Consider the following 18,338-nt stretch of genomic DNA (forward strand, 5'->3'; position numbering starts at 1 on the left):
GTTTATCTTTCTACTGCACCAGCCTTAAGAAAGTCATGAAAAACACGCACTTCTACTAGGGTACTAGTAGAGTTTATTTTTTCATTCAGCCATTAGTTTATTCTTTCATGGGTTCAACGCTGGAAAAAAGTGCATCCATTAGACAGTGAGGGCTTTATTTATGGGGGGAGTGGTGTTTCAAAGGGGAGGCTGTTGAGTCCCCAAAGAGCCTTTCACGGTGTATTCTCAGCATGCTTCTGAGGCCAGCGCTCTGCTCATCAGGAGGAGAGGCAGAAATGTGGGCTTTACAGAGCAGCTGTGTGTTTCACTGGTCCCTGTGCTCGCTGACGTGTATTTACATATTGGGAGAGTAAATGGGTAGAACAGATGGCAACCAGACATTGGGTGGTTCTGTTCCCCTGTGCTCCTCAGGGGTCTTGCATTCAGTCTTTGCAAAAGCTCGTCCTAAAGTGAGAGGGGGGCCTGTTCACAATTACGAAAGGCTTGTTGGCAGTTTACTACAATGACAGATTAAAGCACTTAGTAAAATGTTAAATAATTACGAGATTTGTTTTACAAGTCAAGATAGTTGTTCCTTACGACATGTCTGGTCTGTCTCTTTATTCACCGTCGAAGTGAATGCATTTAGATTTAAACAGCGATCCTTTCCCTCTGCAAAATCAGGTAGAAGAAGAAAAGTTGGTCTGTTTTTAAACGCCCTTGACAAATCTTTGCCCTTCTTTGAAAGTATTGCGACTAAATTCATGCTCCTGCAGAAAACCAAATATCTGGAAGTTTTACAGCTTAAAAAGACTGAATATTACATACTCTGAAAGACATTCATTGCATGTCTCACTCTTTACAGTCATAAAGCTGCAGGCTGAAATCTTCTTCGCCAGATTTTTCTCCCAGTATTTGTACGTATTGGTTTGCTGATATAGAGTTGCTCTTGAGTGGTGGGCAGCTGGCATTGGATTCTTTGGTTTGTTTTTCAGATGAGATAATCATAGCATTTCTCCTAGGCAAAACCTCCATATGAAATATGGATTTTGATAAGCAGCATTATATTCAGACGGAGAGAGGTAGGTCACAATTTTTGGACCCGTCAGACTTCCAACCTGGATGTTCTCCTTCAAACTAAATGGCCATAATCTTCATCATAATAAATTATTAGTGCAGATATTCTACATAAAAATGATAGGCATGGCCCTGCAAAGTACTAGACATCTCCCATGTGCAGCATGCTAACGCGGTAGCTGTGTCGCAGTCTGTAGCATGATGAATTCCCCCAAAGTTACGGGTAAACACCTGACAATCTCCAAAGGCTTTTGGGGAAAGACTCTGCAGGCCCTTCACTATATCAAACCTCAGAGTTATTCCTAGTTATGACTTTCACATCTCCTAATATCTGGTAAAGGGCTATCTTGCAATCCCTTCCAAACTAAAAAGTGCACACTCAGGTTTTCTCTTTGAATTGATGTGGTGTTCACAGTTAAAGCAGAAATAATGAATAAAGTAATTCAACTCCTATCACCATGACGTATCCTATGGTAGGAGCTTCACAAAAAACATCCGTGTCTCTGTGCCATAGAGCTTGCATAGTAAATGATGGACTGATGAAAAAATGAAAGTAACAAACACCAGGGAGGGAAGAAGAACTGTGTCCCTGACACATAATGTTGTGATTACACCATTTAGGAGCAAAGTGATGGATTAAAATTAAAAGATAAAGTCCAAACTCACTAATTTTGCTGTTGGCAAAGCTCTAGAAATGGTGTGTCAGGAGCAAATTAAATGAGGCGAGAATAGCTGTCTGACTAGTTGTTTTTGGAAAAGTAGTTTTCTGCCACTCACAGGAAATTGAAAGCTGATCCTAAACAAGAGAGCGTCTGGTCTGACATGCGTATTTGTAATTGGCAATAGCGGGGAATTGGTCGTATTTCACTTCAGACGTGGCTGTACTTTAGTGGTGAGTGAAGTGGTTCCCTCGTATAGTTTCCAAAGCACTTTGGGATCCTTTGAGATCAAAGTTAAATGTAATAGGAGTTTGCTTATTAAAATTTGTTGCAGGACGATGTTGGCTTTTAGAGGGCATGCTTATAAAGTGAGCAAACTGAGGTGTGATGTCTGAGTAAATCAGGTGCCAGGTTTGTCCAGCATTTGATTTTCCAATAAGAGTGACTTCATTTAAATACATTTTTCAATTGTTTAGGCAAGGTGGGAAGTCAGCTACAAAGATTACTCCAGAAAGGTCATTATTATTAATTAACTTAAAATAGCCATGGCAAGCGTTGCAGAACTTAATGGCAGCACTGAAGGCTGTGAACTCATCTGTGTGTCCATGATCCTGCTCCTTGGGTTGCAAGGAGAGCATGACAAATTGGATCCATTCTTGGATGTGCGCTGGCAGTGGTAACAAATCCAGTAACCTTACCGTTAGATATCCTCTTCATGCCAGTAAAAACATACACCCGGAACTCTGTCTGGTGGCTTAATGTGGATCTCAAATGAGAAAGCCATGAAACATTACAGACTGTTTGTTGCTAAGGTATCCCAAGTTGACAAGTATGTGGTATGTTCTGTCTTTGAAATTTTTATTTTTTTCTTCTCTGTTTTGGCAGACTGATGTCTTGGTACTGAGCTGTGATCTGATCACAGATGTTGCTTTACATGAGGTGGTGGATCTGTTTCGAGCCCATGATGCCACACTCTCCATATTGATGAAAAAAGCTCAGGAACCCACAGAAATGGTACCAGGACAGAAAGGGAAAAAAAAGCCAGGTAAGTCGACTAACAGTGTTCTTCCTGACTCAGTGCACCTGAGCAAACTAAAATCCAGCTCCGTGGGGTCCTGGCTCCGAGGCACTGAAGTCATACAAAAGAATAACAATAATATTACAACATGGTAGAATGGAAGGGCCAAGCCAAATGTGTGCCCCAGGATGGAGGGACTTTAAAAGAAGACGGCTGAAACTACTGCTTTAGGCTAGGTCTACACTACCCGCCTGAATCGGCGGGTAGAAATCGATCTCTCGGGGATCGACAATCGATCTCCGAATCGACGCGCTTACTCCACCAGCAGAGGTAGGAGTAAGCACCGTTGACGGGGAACCACGGAGGTCGATTTTGCCGCCGTCCTCACAGCGGGGTAAGTCGGCTCCGATATGTCGAATTCAGCTACGCTATTCGCGTAGCTGAATTTGCGTATCTTAAATCGACCCTCCTCCCCCCCATAGTGAAGACCTGCCCTTATTAGACTAAAGGATTTAAGGACAGGGAATAGGACTGATATGAAAGCTTGGATCATCCCTCCCCTGAAGGCCTCTGAAAGAAACACTGCTTTGTAAAGCGAGGGTAGATAAGTGACCACAAAACACCACCTTAGAAGGGCATTATTACAGTTTCTCAGTCAAGCACTCGGAAGTTAAGAAATGGTGCTAAATAAACCTGCGGCTGCACATTGAGCAATGAGGGTAGAACAAAATCTGAAATAGCTCATTAAGCGAGCACCATCCAACCTGGACACTGAGAGAGGCAAGGGTCCTGTGGGAAAAATAGTAAAATAGTATGTGATCATGTAATTAAAGGCTGTCTCCTAAGACATACGGACAGGGGGACATGCTGGTTTTGCCCCATTGGTCAAAAAAGACTGGGCAAAGAGAATCATAGAATATCAGGGTTGGAAGGGACCTCAGGAGGTCATCTAGTCCAACCCCCTGCAAAGAGCCAGAGAAGGGGAGCCTAGAAGTGTGGTGAGAAGCCTGAGGAGACAGGGACTGACTAGGTGAGGAGAATGGGGCTGGGACATGGAGTGAGGGATGGGGCAGAGACACGTTGGAGGGGATGAGGCAGAAAGGGGTCAAGCTTGAGAGGAATGGGCAGAAGGGTCTGTGCCCACTAGAGCACACTCCCCTCCAGAGCCTGGAAAAGAACCCAAGATCCCTGAGTCTCACCATTCCTCTGCTGACAGCAAATCTCTGTGAAAACCGCTGGCCAAGTGTGTGTCTAATCGCCCTCCAGTGCTAGTCCACTTAGAGGATGACAACCTACTGTTGCTATCAGTTTTACTCCATAAGCTCATGTGGTGGAGGTCTGTTCCAGGGCCATCCCTAGGCATTTTGGTGCCCTATGCAGGGGGGCGTTCCCAGGCCTCTGTGGGGTGGGGTGAGGGGGGGGCTGGCCACAGGCCTCCGCGGGGAGGGCAGGTATGGGGGGCAGGTGGGAAACTTCCCCCCCAGCACTCACTAGCGGAGTAGGCTGTGGCCGGGTCACTCCACTTCCTGCTGCCCGGTGAGTGCAGGACAGGCCCGACCCCGCACTCACAGGGTGGCAGAAGTGGAGTGACCAGCCCCAGCCTGCTCTGCTCTGCTCCCCTGGCTGCCAGCCTTGGGACTTGGAGGGCAGGGGGGAACTGCCCCCCAGCACTCACTGGTGGCCTGGCTGGAAGCCGGCGGTGCAGAGCGGGCTGGGGCCGGGTTGCTCCACTTACCGCTGCCCAGTGAGTGCAGAGCAAGCCCGACCCCTGCTGCAATCCTCAGGGGAAGGGGTGGGGCGGAGCAGGGGCAGGAAGAGGCGGGGCGGGGGCGGGGCAGCTTTCCTGGGCGGGCTGACTGCTGGAGCAGCACACAGCTGCGTAGAGTACCAGGCAATTTGGTGCCCCAAATTTCCTGGTGCCCTATGCAGCTGCATACTTTGCATATGGGTAGGGTCAGCCCTGGTCTGTTCAGTAAATCTAAAGGTTGGAACCCTGCTGATGAGCCATGTGGATGTCAGCACGATGCCACATGATGGAATCTGTTTTTTTACAATTTGCTCTTTTTTTAAAAAAACCCTGGAAAATTATTACAAAAAACTCTGTTACAAGTATGCTATTTAGGTTACAAAGTCAAGCACTCAAAGCTTAGGGAATGCCGCAGTTAAGGTTGCCTGTGGACCCTGAGTCCTGGGAAGCTCTGTTAAACTAACAATAAATGTTGTCATCAGTTCATAAATTTGCAGAAGTCAGAGATTGGAGAGATCTACCAGATCGCCTCGGGCTGATAGAAAATGGCCCATAAGGAATAACTGTCATTTCATTGCTTTCTAGATGTTTAATATCTCTGCTGTAGAGAACAGTTTTGAAATAAACTGTGTAGCTGTAATCAGGATGAATTTGCCACTGTAGTCAGCTTTAAACAGAGGTGTTCGTTATAGAGGCTAAAACACTGACCTCCTTTAATAATTCTTGTGCACCTTGATGTCTTTTTAAAATGTATGCTATAGTTCAACCACAAGTTATGGGGTCACTGCAGCAAGTGCTGGGTGAAGTACTTTGGCTTCTTATGTAGGAGGTCAGGCTAGTGATCATAACGGTCCCTTCTGGCCTTAACATCTGTGGAACATAGTCATAAGAAGCAATGCAAACATAGTAGGACCCTGGGGAGTGATAGTAACCCAGATAGGCAGAGATTGTATGAAGAATGAACCCCAATATTAGGGTGCTAAGCCAGTATATTCTTATCTCTGGGCATTGAGGCAAAGACCAAGGCGGACATGCCAAATGTGTCTGCCATGAGTTTTTTGAGACTGTCAGTATGAGAAGTTCAAACATCCAGGCTAGACCCAACATATGTGCCTTAAACCTGTCCGGGCCTCTCCCTCAGGCCTTGGCTACAGTGGCGCTGTACAGCGCTGCAACTTGCTGCGCTCAGGGGTGTGAAAACGCTCCCTCCCACCCCCCCAAGCTCAGCGAGTGCAGCGCTGTAAAGCGCCAGTGTGATCAGAGCCTGCAGCGCTGCACTCTCACTCGCAGCGCTGCAAGCTACTCCCCTCGGAGAGGTGGAGTACATACAGCGCTGCGAGAGCTCTCTCACAGCGCTGGCGGCATGACTACACTCGCGCTTCACAGTGCTGCCGCAGCAGCGCTGTGAATTCCCGAGTGTAGCCAAAGCCTGAGACCTGTCTCTTCCCATCCCTGGCTCTATGTCCCAGACCCATTGTCCTCTCCCAGATAGTCCCAGGCAAAGGATTGTTTATGCCTTTATATGTATAAAGAAAGTCTGAAAGGATTGTGAGGGTGTGGGTCTTTCCTGCTTGTTTTTCTTACCTTAAAGATCTTAGGAATGTCACTGAGGATCATTGGTATGGTTGTGGAATGACCTCATGATGGATGTGTCATGTGAGTTCTCTCACCTGAATTGAAAAGGGGCGGGAGTTCTGAATTTTTAAAGATATTTTCCCCATATGTCAATTAGGCCTCGGAGTTAAATAGGTTTGTTTAAAAACAAAGATTTAGAAATTTGACTAACAATTCCTCCCCTGAATTGCTCAGCCTCACTCTCTTGTGATGTCATCATTTCTCCACTCTTCAAAGTCCCCAAGGTAGACAGAGCCTGGATTTCTAACTAAGGCTGTGTCTACACTGCCACTTTCAGCGCTAAAACTTTTGTCGTTCAGGGATGTGAACCCCCCCTCTCCCCCCCCGAGGACAAAAGTTTTAAAAGCGCCAGTATAGACGGTGCTTTATCGTTGGGAGCTGCCCTGCCGACGGATAAAGCTACCACCGCTCATTCGGGTTTGTTTGTTTTTTATTGCCGGGAGAGCTCTCCCCCAGCGATAAAGCGTGACTACACTGCCCACGTCCCAGCGCTGCCGCGGCCATGCTGTAATGTGGATAGTGTAGACATACCCCAAGTAGAACTATTTTTATTGGGACAAAAATCTTTCAAGCCATCTTTATCCAACATCAAAATACAGACCAGGGTACAAGTCCATTTTTTTTCCCCTTTGTGGGTCATCTTTAAGTTACCATTCATGCACATTCTCCCTTTTCCCCTTCCTTTCCATCAGGGACTAATTAAACTAGTTATCTGCCTGCTTCTAGCCTGTTAACGTCAGTGCATTTCAGAACTGTCCTTTTTCACTACAGGGTTTGGTGATACATTTTGCCTGGTCTGCGGCACAAAAACAACCGTATCTCTTGCCTGTGCATGGAAGAGCACATTTTTATCTAGGTTTCTCCTAGGGGTAAAACAGTTCACTAACATTTATTATGCCTTTTTTTTCTATCCACACAGGGAAGAGAAAAACCTGTTTGGCCACAACCATGTTGCACAATCCAGTTTTAATCATGGTTCTATTTTTTATTGTAGACAGGCTCTTTGCTGTACAGACATAAAGATCCAGTAGACTAGACAGTGGCTTAGGACCTGACTTTAATTTAAGAAGCATGATGCCCGTATTGAGAAACCTGTCGCTATTCTGTATGTAGGCGCAGACAAGGATTTCAAAGGGTTAGGTGCAGCAGGCATTTGTTTATCTCTGCTTAGAATTAGGACCATGGCTTATAGCTTGATTTACTGTCTAGAATGAATAGAGCCACTGCGCTCAAGAATTTTGTGAGTTGGTTGCTTGATCCTAATTGTGCTTAATTTTTCACATTGTTGTGTGTTCAGGGCCTATTTTTGTGCTCCTTAGCTATATACTTAATTTGAGAGGGGAGACGTCTGAAGGGAGCTAGCAAGCTTGACCACTTGGATCAAAGGCTGCCAGTGGGACGCTTTCAACAGCTACGGAGTTTTGACCTTATTTTGGTAGTGGCTGTCACTATGGCAGCTATTAAGATGCAAATAGAAAGAAAGCGAAGGAGGAAAAGTGGAGTTAAAATGCAATTTGGGTAGAAAAAAAGAAGACTGTGAGGAAATCATTTCTCCCAGGGCATTCATTTCTCACACAAGGTTGGTGTGAGTTTTAGGAATTGGGGAGGGTAAAGCATATGCCAGCATTTGACCAAAAATACCGTCTCTGGGAAGAAAAAGAAAAGTTTGCATCCGAATTGTGCCATTGAGATATTCCTGTGCTTTCAGCTTCAGGGTGTGGGAACAGTTTGTGGATACCACCAAAGTTGTGTTGCATTCCATATTCATTGCAAAGTGAAATCACCTTCCAACTGGCTTTCCCCCAGCTCTCCTGAGCTCTTTACTCTAGAGCTGGTTTGACCCATATCCATAGAGATTTGTGAGAATGAAGTTTTGCCGTCACCGTTTGCAGTGCTTGGGACAGACTGTTCAAAAAGAAAGTACTCAGACCATTAGGCCAAACTCACCCCTACTGTATTGCCATTGATTTCAGTAGCATTACTCTAGAGAGAAATTGACATAATAGACATGTGAACATTAGGTATTCCTTTGGGTGGGTGCCCTTTTTAAACCAATACGTGTCCTGGGGCATCCAAGTATTAGGAGTCTGGAGCTGTGTGTGCGTGTAGCCTACATATTTATTATTAACAAAACATGTATGAAAACAGGATACTAGTTGCGAAGTCTTGTCTGAAATCCATAATCCTCTCCTCACCAGCTAATTGCGATATGAGACAAGGAGAGTGATTTATGGTGAAGGAGGAGGAGCTGGCTCGGATGAGCTATTAATTATCATGGATTCTTTGTAGTGCAAATTGAAATAGTTGTAAAGAAAGAGGGAAGAGAAGTACGCATTAGCTCAATCAAGATGGAGTATTGCATGCTGGGACCTGCTGTCTCCACAGTTGGCATCTTCATATTAAAGATATGGGTAGTTTCAGGGGCCATGTTTATACGTCTTGAGTCGCATTTTGGTTACTCTGGTTGAAAGGATGAAATAAATGTATGTTGTAGAGCATTAATGCAGGTTCTTAGGCTTGGTGGGTTAATCTCTGCTTATGTTTGTGTTTTGAAGTCCAGGGCAATTTGACCAATCCTCCTTGTTGTCTTAGATTTCATTAAGATAAGACTGTAAAATGGTTGTGTTTGATTTTCTACTTCAGTGGAGCAGCGTGACTTCATTGGAGTGGATGACACAGGAAAGCGGTTGCTCTTCATGGCTAATGAAGCTGACTTGGATGAAGAACTTGTCATTAAGAGATCCCTCCTTCAGAAGTAAGCCCTCTGGGGTCCTTTTAATGGAAATTTAGCTTGGAGTGGGGAAAAATATTGGGGTGGGATTGATGGAGAAAGATGAACTGGGTTAAGGAGAGGAGGGGGAAAGGATTTTCCTGATGCATGATACGTGGCTCCCACAAACAGCAATGAAAGCACAGGGTTATTTTTCAGTGAGAAGTATTTTGCACCTACAACTGGTCGGTGTCCTTGTTTGGCAAGAGCAGAAGGATTATCATGAAAAAGAGCAGGGAAGGAGAAAGGGATGAGTTAAAGAGCCATGTGTTTTTTTAAGAAAAGCCGGGGGGCTAAATTCAGATGTTGTTCAAATTCAGTAGTTTATGTTTGTGATAGATCCGTTGATGTAAATGAAAAATTTGTCTCCTTGATATCCAAGGCGGCCACAGAATTGTTACAACTGGTTCCCGATTGACGTGCTTGCGGTTAGAACTGTGTTCTGTGACTGTGATTATTAGCGAACCAACACTTGTCGTTCTCTGTGGGGCTAGTAAAGAATATTGCAGCTATTGTTATTGGAGGCTTTTCTAGGTGTTTTTTGTCATTGCATTTACAGGTGGCTATGGTATGACAGCTTAGCAGTTGCTGCAACATGTGTGATTTTAGTTGACCTATGATTGATTTTACAGATTTTTCTCGCCAGTGGATTTTCACTCCTGTTACCTCACTTAATTTAGCTTCTAGCGTGAGAATTACTCAGTGTCCATCCTGCAGACCTCAGGGATACCCACTCAACTCCATTGCCTTCAGTAGAGTTTCACAAGTGCAACTGATTGGAACTTAATAAGTAGTAGTATTGATGATGTACAAGCTGGGATGGCCTTTGCAGTTCTCTTCCTCTTGCCTGTGTTAGTTGTGCAGGCAGAAAAAAGCAGTAAAAACTTACTTTTGTCATTCAGGTCAGCACATGGGATTCTGCAAGTGTGCAGGGAGAAGATCTGCTAAGAGAAGACCATTTGTACATCATATTTTGGAGAAAACCCTATTTTAAGCTTCACAACACTCCCCTTAGGATAGTTGAGAGTAAATGTGGCGTTTTGCTTCTTGGAATGCACAAGTGGCCAAGACCTTGGTTTCACGCCTCACCCTGTATGTGGCACTTGCAACGGTGTTGCATTCTGGAGCACCACACTGAGGCCTGACTGATTCAGAGGGAGGCAGCACAACTTATTGAATCACCAGCACCACTATGTTGTGTTGTCTACACTACTCAGAGTGGCCACCAGTGTTTTGTGTACCCTCGTGCAATGGTTCTCAAATGGGGGGCCTTAGAGATTGCACGGGGAGGTCCTCAAAATGGCAACAGTCACACCAACGATAGATAAACTCTTCAGTGAGAAGCAGGCACAACCCTCTCACTGACATCTCTAAGTACTCTGCTCTTTTTCTTAAGGCATTACTAACAGTATATGTTTATATGAGGTACATATATACCTTTGTCCATCAGTTTCTCAGTTGGGAGTCCATCATTAACGTTGCATTTGAAAAGGGGTCTGTCAACAAAAAAAAATTTGAGAACCGCTTCCATCTTGGGGAAATTGTAAGTCAAACAGTGTAGTGTAGGAAAAGCCTTTTCCTTAAAATTTCCCAGCGGTGCAGTTCCACGGGGGTAGCCATTGAAGGAGCTCTCTGAGACAAAATGCTGGCAGCCAATGACAGGTTAATCACTGTGTTGTCTAGACCTGCTCTGAAGCTAACTTGCTCAAGACCTGAATTTTTCAAGTCAGAAACAAGCAAAACATTTAAATTACATAACCTTTGAAGCCTCTTTTAAACATCATTGTAAAGGAGGATCTGGAAATTACAGTGGACAAGAAGCTGGCTATGAGTCAGCAGTGTACCCTTCTTGCCAAGAAGGCTAACGGCATATTGGGTGGCATTAGTAGGAGCATTGCCAGCAGATCGAGGGATGTGATTATTCCCCTCTATTCGGCACTGGTGAGGCTACATCTGGAGTACTGTGTCCAGTTTTAGGCCCCCCACTGCAAAAAGGATGTGGAGAAATTGGAGAGAGTCCAGCGGAGGGCAGTGAAAATGATTAGGGGGCTGGGGCACATGACTTATGAGGAGAGGCTGAGGGAACTGGGCTTATTTAGTCTGCAAAAGAGAAGAATGAGGGGGAATTTGATAGCAGCCTTCAACTATCGGAAGGGGGGTTCCAAAGAGGATGGAGCTAAGCTGTTCTTGGTGGTGGCAGATAACAGAACAAGGAGTAATGGTCTTAAGTTGCAGTGGGGGAGGTTTAGGTTGGATATTAGGAAACACTTTTTCACTAGGAGGATGGTGAAGCACTGGAATGGTTATCTAGGGAGGTGATGGAATCTCCATCCTTAGAAGTCTTTAAGGCCCAGCTTGACAAAGCCCTGGGGCTGGGATCATTTAGTTGGTGTTGGTCCTGCTTTGAGCAGGGGGTTGGACTAGACCTCCTGAGGTCCCTTCCAACCCTAATCTTCCGTGATTCTGTGAAAAGGGTGTGTGCCCAATCTTACTCCCCATTGTAGGTCACCATCCTTCAGCTGGTTTCTGCTCTGTTGATCGCTTCTTGTTCTTTGGACTTTCCTCATTTAGTGGAATTACAGCCCGTTGATCTCATAGTGAGAGAGAAGAATTTCCAGGGCACGTTTGATTCCCCTAGAAAGTGAAACAGATTTCTTTCTATCAATACTTTGAAAAGTTATGGTGGCCTTGTTGCATGATTGTTATACTCCAAAAAAAAAAAAACCACCTCAATACATGGTCTGCTCTTCATTTCAGGTTTGTGTTTGGGGGGGGGGGGGGGGGAGGGGGGGGGAATTTTCTTTTACACTCTCGCACCAGGAGAAGTTGTCAGAACCTCGTTGACTTCCTTGTTTACCCATGGCAAAAATCTAGATCTGATGCAAGAGCTGGTCAAAGGAACTTTGCTTCCACCTGTCACTGGTGGGAAGCTCCTCTGACAAAAGAGCCAAAGCTGTAGAACAATTATTTAAAACAAAACAAAACATCCCAGAAAATCCTTTGTTCTGACCTTCCCTGCCTTTTTCTTACCCCTGGATTTCAAGCTCTTTGCTGCTGTAAAAGGGCAGTGGGAAAGGGGGAAATGCAGACTTTCCTGAGTACCTGTTGTGGATTGCTCTTCGCCCAGAGGGGGTCAGCAGTAACTAAATTGCTGCAGAATGAACTTTTTGTGAGGCGAAGGAAAAGTTAACCTAGTGATCTGGTTTTCTCCCTAATATTCTGCTCTTCAGTTTGGCGTAGGATTTCTTTGAAGTAGTGTTCACTTTCTGCTAGCTGTGGGCAGCAACTGTGATTAACAAAGGGAAGCTGTGCCACCTTGTACATCAGACATGTGATTCTGGACATTGCTTCTTCGATTGCAAAAACATCACGCCACATTTTGACAAAGTGTCTTGTTCTCCTGTTGCTGATATACCTAATCTCTCTCGATCAAGGCTTCATATCTACTTCTGAGGGCATTCGGCGCCAAAAAACTAAAAATTCTGCACCAAAATATTTTAAAATTCTGCAAATTTTATTTGTCAAATAAATATGGATGCTCCAGCATGGCATTGGGGAGCACAGGCCACTGGCTGCACAGAGGTGGGAGATCACTGTGCAGCTCCCTGCCATGACAGAGACTCAGTAGTGAGGCTTTACCCAACCTGACACAGGGCAAGGACCCGGCCTGCCCCAGAAACACCCCAGGGCCCTGCCCCTCCGTGCCAGGTGCACCAGGTGTGGGCAAGCAAGCTCAGCAAGACAGGATCCAAGTGTGGGGGGGGATCCAGGTGTGGGTTGAGAGGATTCTGTGTGGGGCAATCTGGGTGTGGGAGGCTCAGTGGGGGATCTGGGTCGGGGGGATCTGGATGCCCAGGAGCTTGTTGGAGGGCTCTGGGTGCAACAATAATGGGACTCTGCAGGGGGGGGGCAGGTGAAGGTGGTTGGGGCTTGGGAAGGGGATAGAACTCAGCCGGGGGGGTCTGGGTATAGGGAGCACAGTGGAGGGGGTCCAGATGTTGGGGGAGTGGAGCTTAGTCAGGTGGGGATCCAGGTGCAGCTGATTGGGGCTCAGTGGGGTGGGGATCCAGGGGAGGGTGGCTTATTGGGGTAGTCCAGGTGCAGGGGGAGTGGGACTCATTGGGGGAGTTCTGAGTGTGGGGGGAGGGTGTGAGGCTCGGCCGGGGGGGGTTGGATGCATGGGGGTTGGGCGGATGGGGAAGCAACTCCCTGCACAGTGATCCCTCCCCCTGCAGCTGAGGAGCGATGGGTGCAGGAAGTGGGGGGTGAGGGAGTTTGCAGAGCTTCCTACAGCTGGGGGAGAAATCTGGGGGTGGGTCTGACATGGGCCCCGGATGCCGTGCAGGGAAAGAGGAAGTCCCGTCCTTCCCAGCCCAGCTGGGACTAGCAGCTGAGCCTGGCGCAGGGTAGGAGCCACCAGCCAGGTCTTCCCCAGTCCCACCCCCTACCCCACAGTGATTTACTTCTCTGCCGGCTGCCCTGGGCACCTGAAACATACTGCTGGGGAGGGTCGCATGACCACTGTGGTGGCTTCCCTTTGCTTCCCCATCAGCCATTTTTCTGTGGGGAAGCGAGAAAATCTGCAGGAGACATAAATTCTGCACGTGCGCAGTGGCCTGGGAGTACATATCGTAACAAACACAGCAGGGTCAGATATCCATGTTCAGCCCCATTTGTAGGTATGTAACAAAACATCAGGAGTGGGCAGGTAAGCAAATTTGCTGAGAGCACCTAGCGAGAGCAGTGCTGTTAGGGAAGGAATTTTCAAGGAAGAGATTTCCTGCTTGGGTAATAGGGGCTTATAGAAAATTTATGAATACACTGTGTGGGCCCTTCATTAGGTGAATTGTGGTAAATGGCTGAGAAATGAGGCATAAGAACGAAGGAAATGCCCTGGAGAAACTTCTGAGCCAAGCTGCGATCCTTTACAGAGAGAAATGAAGGCAGCATGCTCATCCCTGAAGCCTGAATTCACCAGTTACATCTCTCTGACTGGGGGCTTGGCAGGCTGTAAGACTGAGAAAATAATGAGAATTCCATGGACCCCCCCCCCCCCTTTGAAAGAGGAGGCTGAAGCATTTGTTTTCAAAGTGATTACTAGGGACATGGAATTGTTTTCTCCACCTTAGACATTTATGGTCACAAGTAAGATAGTAAAAGACACCTGTTGGAGCAGGTCTAAATTTGGAGCATTTCCTTTTAAGATACCATGGGATGTTTCAGGGTGAGTCGTCCCTACTAAACCATCCGTCTTCGTGGGTGTTCCATCTGTGTAAATGCAGGTGTTGTGCTTCTCCTAGAGGATATGCTAATAAATCACCAGGACAATCTCGGCTACTCATTACCTCATGTGCTTCAGACAGAAAAGAATACCTCATCTAGAACTGTATGGAGTAATTATGGGAATAACTCTGAAGTAGCACTGCAGACCTGTTTTTAAGATTTTTTTTTTTAAATACAAAAAAGCGGGGGTGGGGTAGAGTTGGAGAATTTTTTTCTTCCCTTCCCCCTCACACTGTGAGGATACAAATGAATGAAGTAGCCTCACTATAAGGATCTGCTAATAGGAAACAGTCAACATGGTGCCAGGTGCCTAATGGGAGTTCAGAAAGAGCATTGGTACATATAATTTCTGTTGTATTGCCCTAAGATCCTGCCGCCTTTCTGCTCATAGACTCACTGTTAGTCACTGGATATCTCTGGTCTGTGCAGCCGTGCTCCAGTCCGAAAGTTATCTTTCTGAACTACTCCATGACGCTTAGTGTTCCTGACTCATCTGCCTTTTATCCTCAAACGTAACGCCATGAGAATGGGGTGTGTGTGTGTGTGTGTGACATACCCAAACGCAGTGACTCCCGTTGGGTAAAATATTTTACATTAGTTTGTCACTGTTCACATATGTTGGTAAAATTGGAAGGCTTCAGTATTAAAACTTTCTTTAAAAAAGTCTGTCTTCTCTTTGCAAGCAGCGAGGGATTGTAAACCATTGTGGAAAGAGGTTTAATCTTGTGGTTCTGCTCTGAAACGTCACTTTTTAAGAACAACGGGTGAATCTATATTTGTCTTTTCAGGCACTCTAGATTTGTGCAGTTTATAAGGAAGAAGATTTTCTGATTGACGTCTGAAAGTCAAGCTGGGTTCTTTCTGCTCATGCATCACTGAAAATGAACATGTTTTGGTTTGAGTTTAGTTATTAATGATCCTGTTGCTGATGCATGAGCAGAAAAGAACCCCGCTCCCTTTCTCAGGGCTGCAGGGACTCCAGAGTGCTAACAGCAGTCAAAGTGTAGTAACATTCTTGCCAGGGAAGTAAGCAGAACTGACTCCGAATTAAACCAGGGGACTAGGTCTATTGATTTTTACATACTAACTTTTCAGAGTAAAACCACACTTTAAAAAGCATGGTATGGCTTTAATCATATTGCTTTACAAATGAATATCTTGCTGAATAGTTCAGCAACAGAATATTGGCAGGTTAGCTGCTGTATCAGCCACTGGTAGGGAATAGACATTCTCAAGGAACTCTTTGTAGCTCTTGCTTGCCTGTTTATAAGTTTCTCAGTTCATTAAGTATAACTGCCATCAGCTAAAAGACATTCATTTTTTCAACAAGGCTGCATTTTTATTATGCTTTTAAACTTTGCTTAACTTTAGTTGCTCTTTGCTGAAAATACATTGGGGATGGATATAGGCTCCAACTTCACACACTAACATACTTTTGAATTATCTTTTTATGGTTCTTAAATAGATACTGGAGCCAAATAAAAATAATGGGGAAAGATGTCATTTTTCTCTTCAGTTCTGTGTTTTTATTTTGCGCTTGTACAGCAAACACATGTATATTCCGAAAGCCATGTACTGAGTGTTGAGCTCGATGTTTTGGGGAATACATTGACATTAATGATTGGTATGGATGTTGGTATGCTTTGCTAGTCAGGAACGGGGGAGAGGAAAAGATTGAGAGGAATATAGAACATGCCCTTCCTTTATTTCTGGAAAAAGGAGCACGCCCGCTTCCAGGTAGTGAATTACGAACCAATAAAATTAGTATTCTGGGACGTAAGAATCAAATCTAGAAATATTTATTTGCAAGACCGTTTATTGAATGTAGCTAGAAAAAAGTTTGGAGATGTGTGACGGGTTGGATCACAGAAACCCCCTTGGGAGCTGCCACCCGATGTGCAAAGACTACCTCTGCTCCTGTTTTCCCTGCCAGCTCAGGACTCCAGCACCCTGTCTTGCTGGGCCAGACACTCCCGTCTGCTCCAACACAGACCCAGGGTCTGAATCACTTGCCCCAAAGCTGCAAGTTTACCTGAAAACAGCTCACAGAAGTGTGCTTGTCTCTAGCACTCAGATGCCCAACTCCCCATGGGGTCTAAACCCAAATAAATCCATTTTACCCTGCATAAAGCTTATGCAGCATAAACTCATAAATTGTTCGCCCTCTATAACACTGATAGAGAGAGATGCACAGTTGTTTGCTCCCCCAGGTATTAATACATACTCTGAGTAAATTACTAAATAAAAAGTGGTTTTATTAAATACAGAAAATAGGATTTAAGTGGTTCCAAGTAGTAACAGACAGAACAAAGTAAGTCACCAAGTAAAATAAAATAAAATGCGCAAATCTATGTCTAATCAAACTGAATACAGATAAGTTCCTCACCAGTTCCAGAATGCTCCCTTTTACAGGCTAATCTCTTCTTAGCCTGGGTCCAGCAATCACTCACACCCCCTGTAGTTACTGTTGTTTGTTCCAGTTCCCTTCAAGTATCCTAGGGGGTGGAGAGGCTCCTTCCTTAGCCAGCTGAAGACAAAATGGAGGGGTCTCCCACGGGTTTAAATAGACTCTCTCTTGTGGGTGGAGACCCCCCCCCCCCCTATGCAAAGTCCAGCTCCATGATGGAGTTCTGGAGTTACCTGGGCAAGTCACGTGTCCCTGCATGACTCAGTCTTTACAGGCCGAAGCCATTGTCTACATGGCATCTTGCATGTCTCCAGGAAGACTTCTTATGTGGATTGGAGCATTCCAAGATGCATTGTTCTCCAAGTGTTTCCTGATCAGGTACTTAACCTGGCAAATTCCTTCCTAAAGAAGCTGACCAAATGCCCCACAAAGCTTACTTAGAAACCAAACCAGCATACAACCCATATTCTTAACCTCAAGTAGAAAATGATATATATGTACAAATAGGATGAATAAATATAATAGACCATAACCTTTACAGAGATATGTTACATGGCACAGGCAGCACAAAACATATTCCAGTTCTGTCATACATACATTTATAAGCACCCCCTCCCCACAAAGCCTTATGGGGTACACTGTCACAAGATGAATTTTTTTTTTATTATATGATTATTACTAGCATTACAAAAATTGCAAGACGAAAAAAGGAGAGGAGAGATTTGGTATTTGGTTTCTAATTGTTACTGAGTTTGTGCTGAATTGACTGTCATTTGTCCATGTAATGCTGGTTAGGGCTTGGTTTTAGACCAGCGCTTGTCCTGAGAATCTGTTTTATTATTCAAACTTTCCAGAAGAGGAAGAAATTATTGTGTTGCTTGGACATCTTAGAAGGCATGTGCCTGGTGATACAATATTTTGTGTGAACATATCCCTTTAGACGATACATACACTAATTCCCATCACTACCCTACCAGAGGCCTGGATCTTGAAAACTTGATCAATATTTTGTTTGTTTTAAAGAGACCTTTTGATATCTTAAAATATTCAGCACCGTGTCTGGGGTCTTTAGTAATGGAACGAGTTCGTGTATTTCATGGGGTCAGTGGGAAGCATGCCCATCTTTGTTGGCTGTTTTTATGGTATGTTAACTCTAATCAAACCAGCTGTTCCTATGAATACTTTGAGAAAAGACACAGCACTATTAATCTGAGGTGTGATTATTGCTAGTTGAAAACTTTTCTCTTTGGGCTTCTATTTTGATGCACAGAGTATATTTGGTGATGTGTAGCAGAGCAGGGATCTCAGCTTGTGGACTACGTTCCTGAAATAACCAGTAGGTAACAGAGGCACAAATGCATTATTGTGCTGTTGGGATGGACATCAAAGGTCAGAGGAGTTATCTATGCCTGTTTGAATGTTGTCAGATTCTCCTCTGCCACATGTTAGACATGTGTTACTCATCAGTGAATTATGGAACTCCATGACGCAAAGCAGGCAGGAATGCAGGGGAGAAAAAAAATCACCTCGTTTAAAGCAAAGCAAGGGTGAAATGAGGCATATAAAATTCTATAAAAGTTAAAAGGTTCAATTCTGCTTGGAGCTGAGATTCTGACTCCCAACGCTGTCCAGAATTCATGCTTATTCTTACTATTCTGTACTTTTTTTTTTATTTCCTTAATGTCATCCCTAACAGAAGGGTTTTCAGCTGGCAGGATGGAAATACCAGTGGAATTCTTGCAAAGCACCATTCATCGATCTCA

At 44.9% G+C, this 18,338-nt stretch overlaps 1 protein-coding gene across 2 annotated transcripts in view; it reads left to right on the plus strand.

The window, feature by feature from the left end:
- EIF2B3 (eukaryotic translation initiation factor 2B subunit gamma) overlaps positions 1–18,338 on the plus strand; it is a 148,093-nt gene that overhangs the window by 25,065 nt on the left and 104,690 nt on the right. For both annotated transcript variants that reach the window (XM_034778512.1, XM_034778513.1), the window contains exons 4-5: positions 2,601–2,760; positions 8,759–8,870. In XM_034778512.1, the coding sequence (XP_034634403.1) occupies positions 2,601–2,760; positions 8,759–8,870 (272 nt within the window). The remainder of the gene's footprint in view (positions 1–2,600; positions 2,761–8,758; positions 8,871–18,338) is intronic.

Source organism: Trachemys scripta, chromosome 8 (genome assembly GCF_013100865.1).
Source record: "Trachemys scripta elegans isolate TJP31775 chromosome 8, CAS_Tse_1.0, whole genome shotgun sequence".
NCBI lineage: Eukaryota > Metazoa > Chordata > Testudines > Emydidae > Trachemys > Trachemys scripta.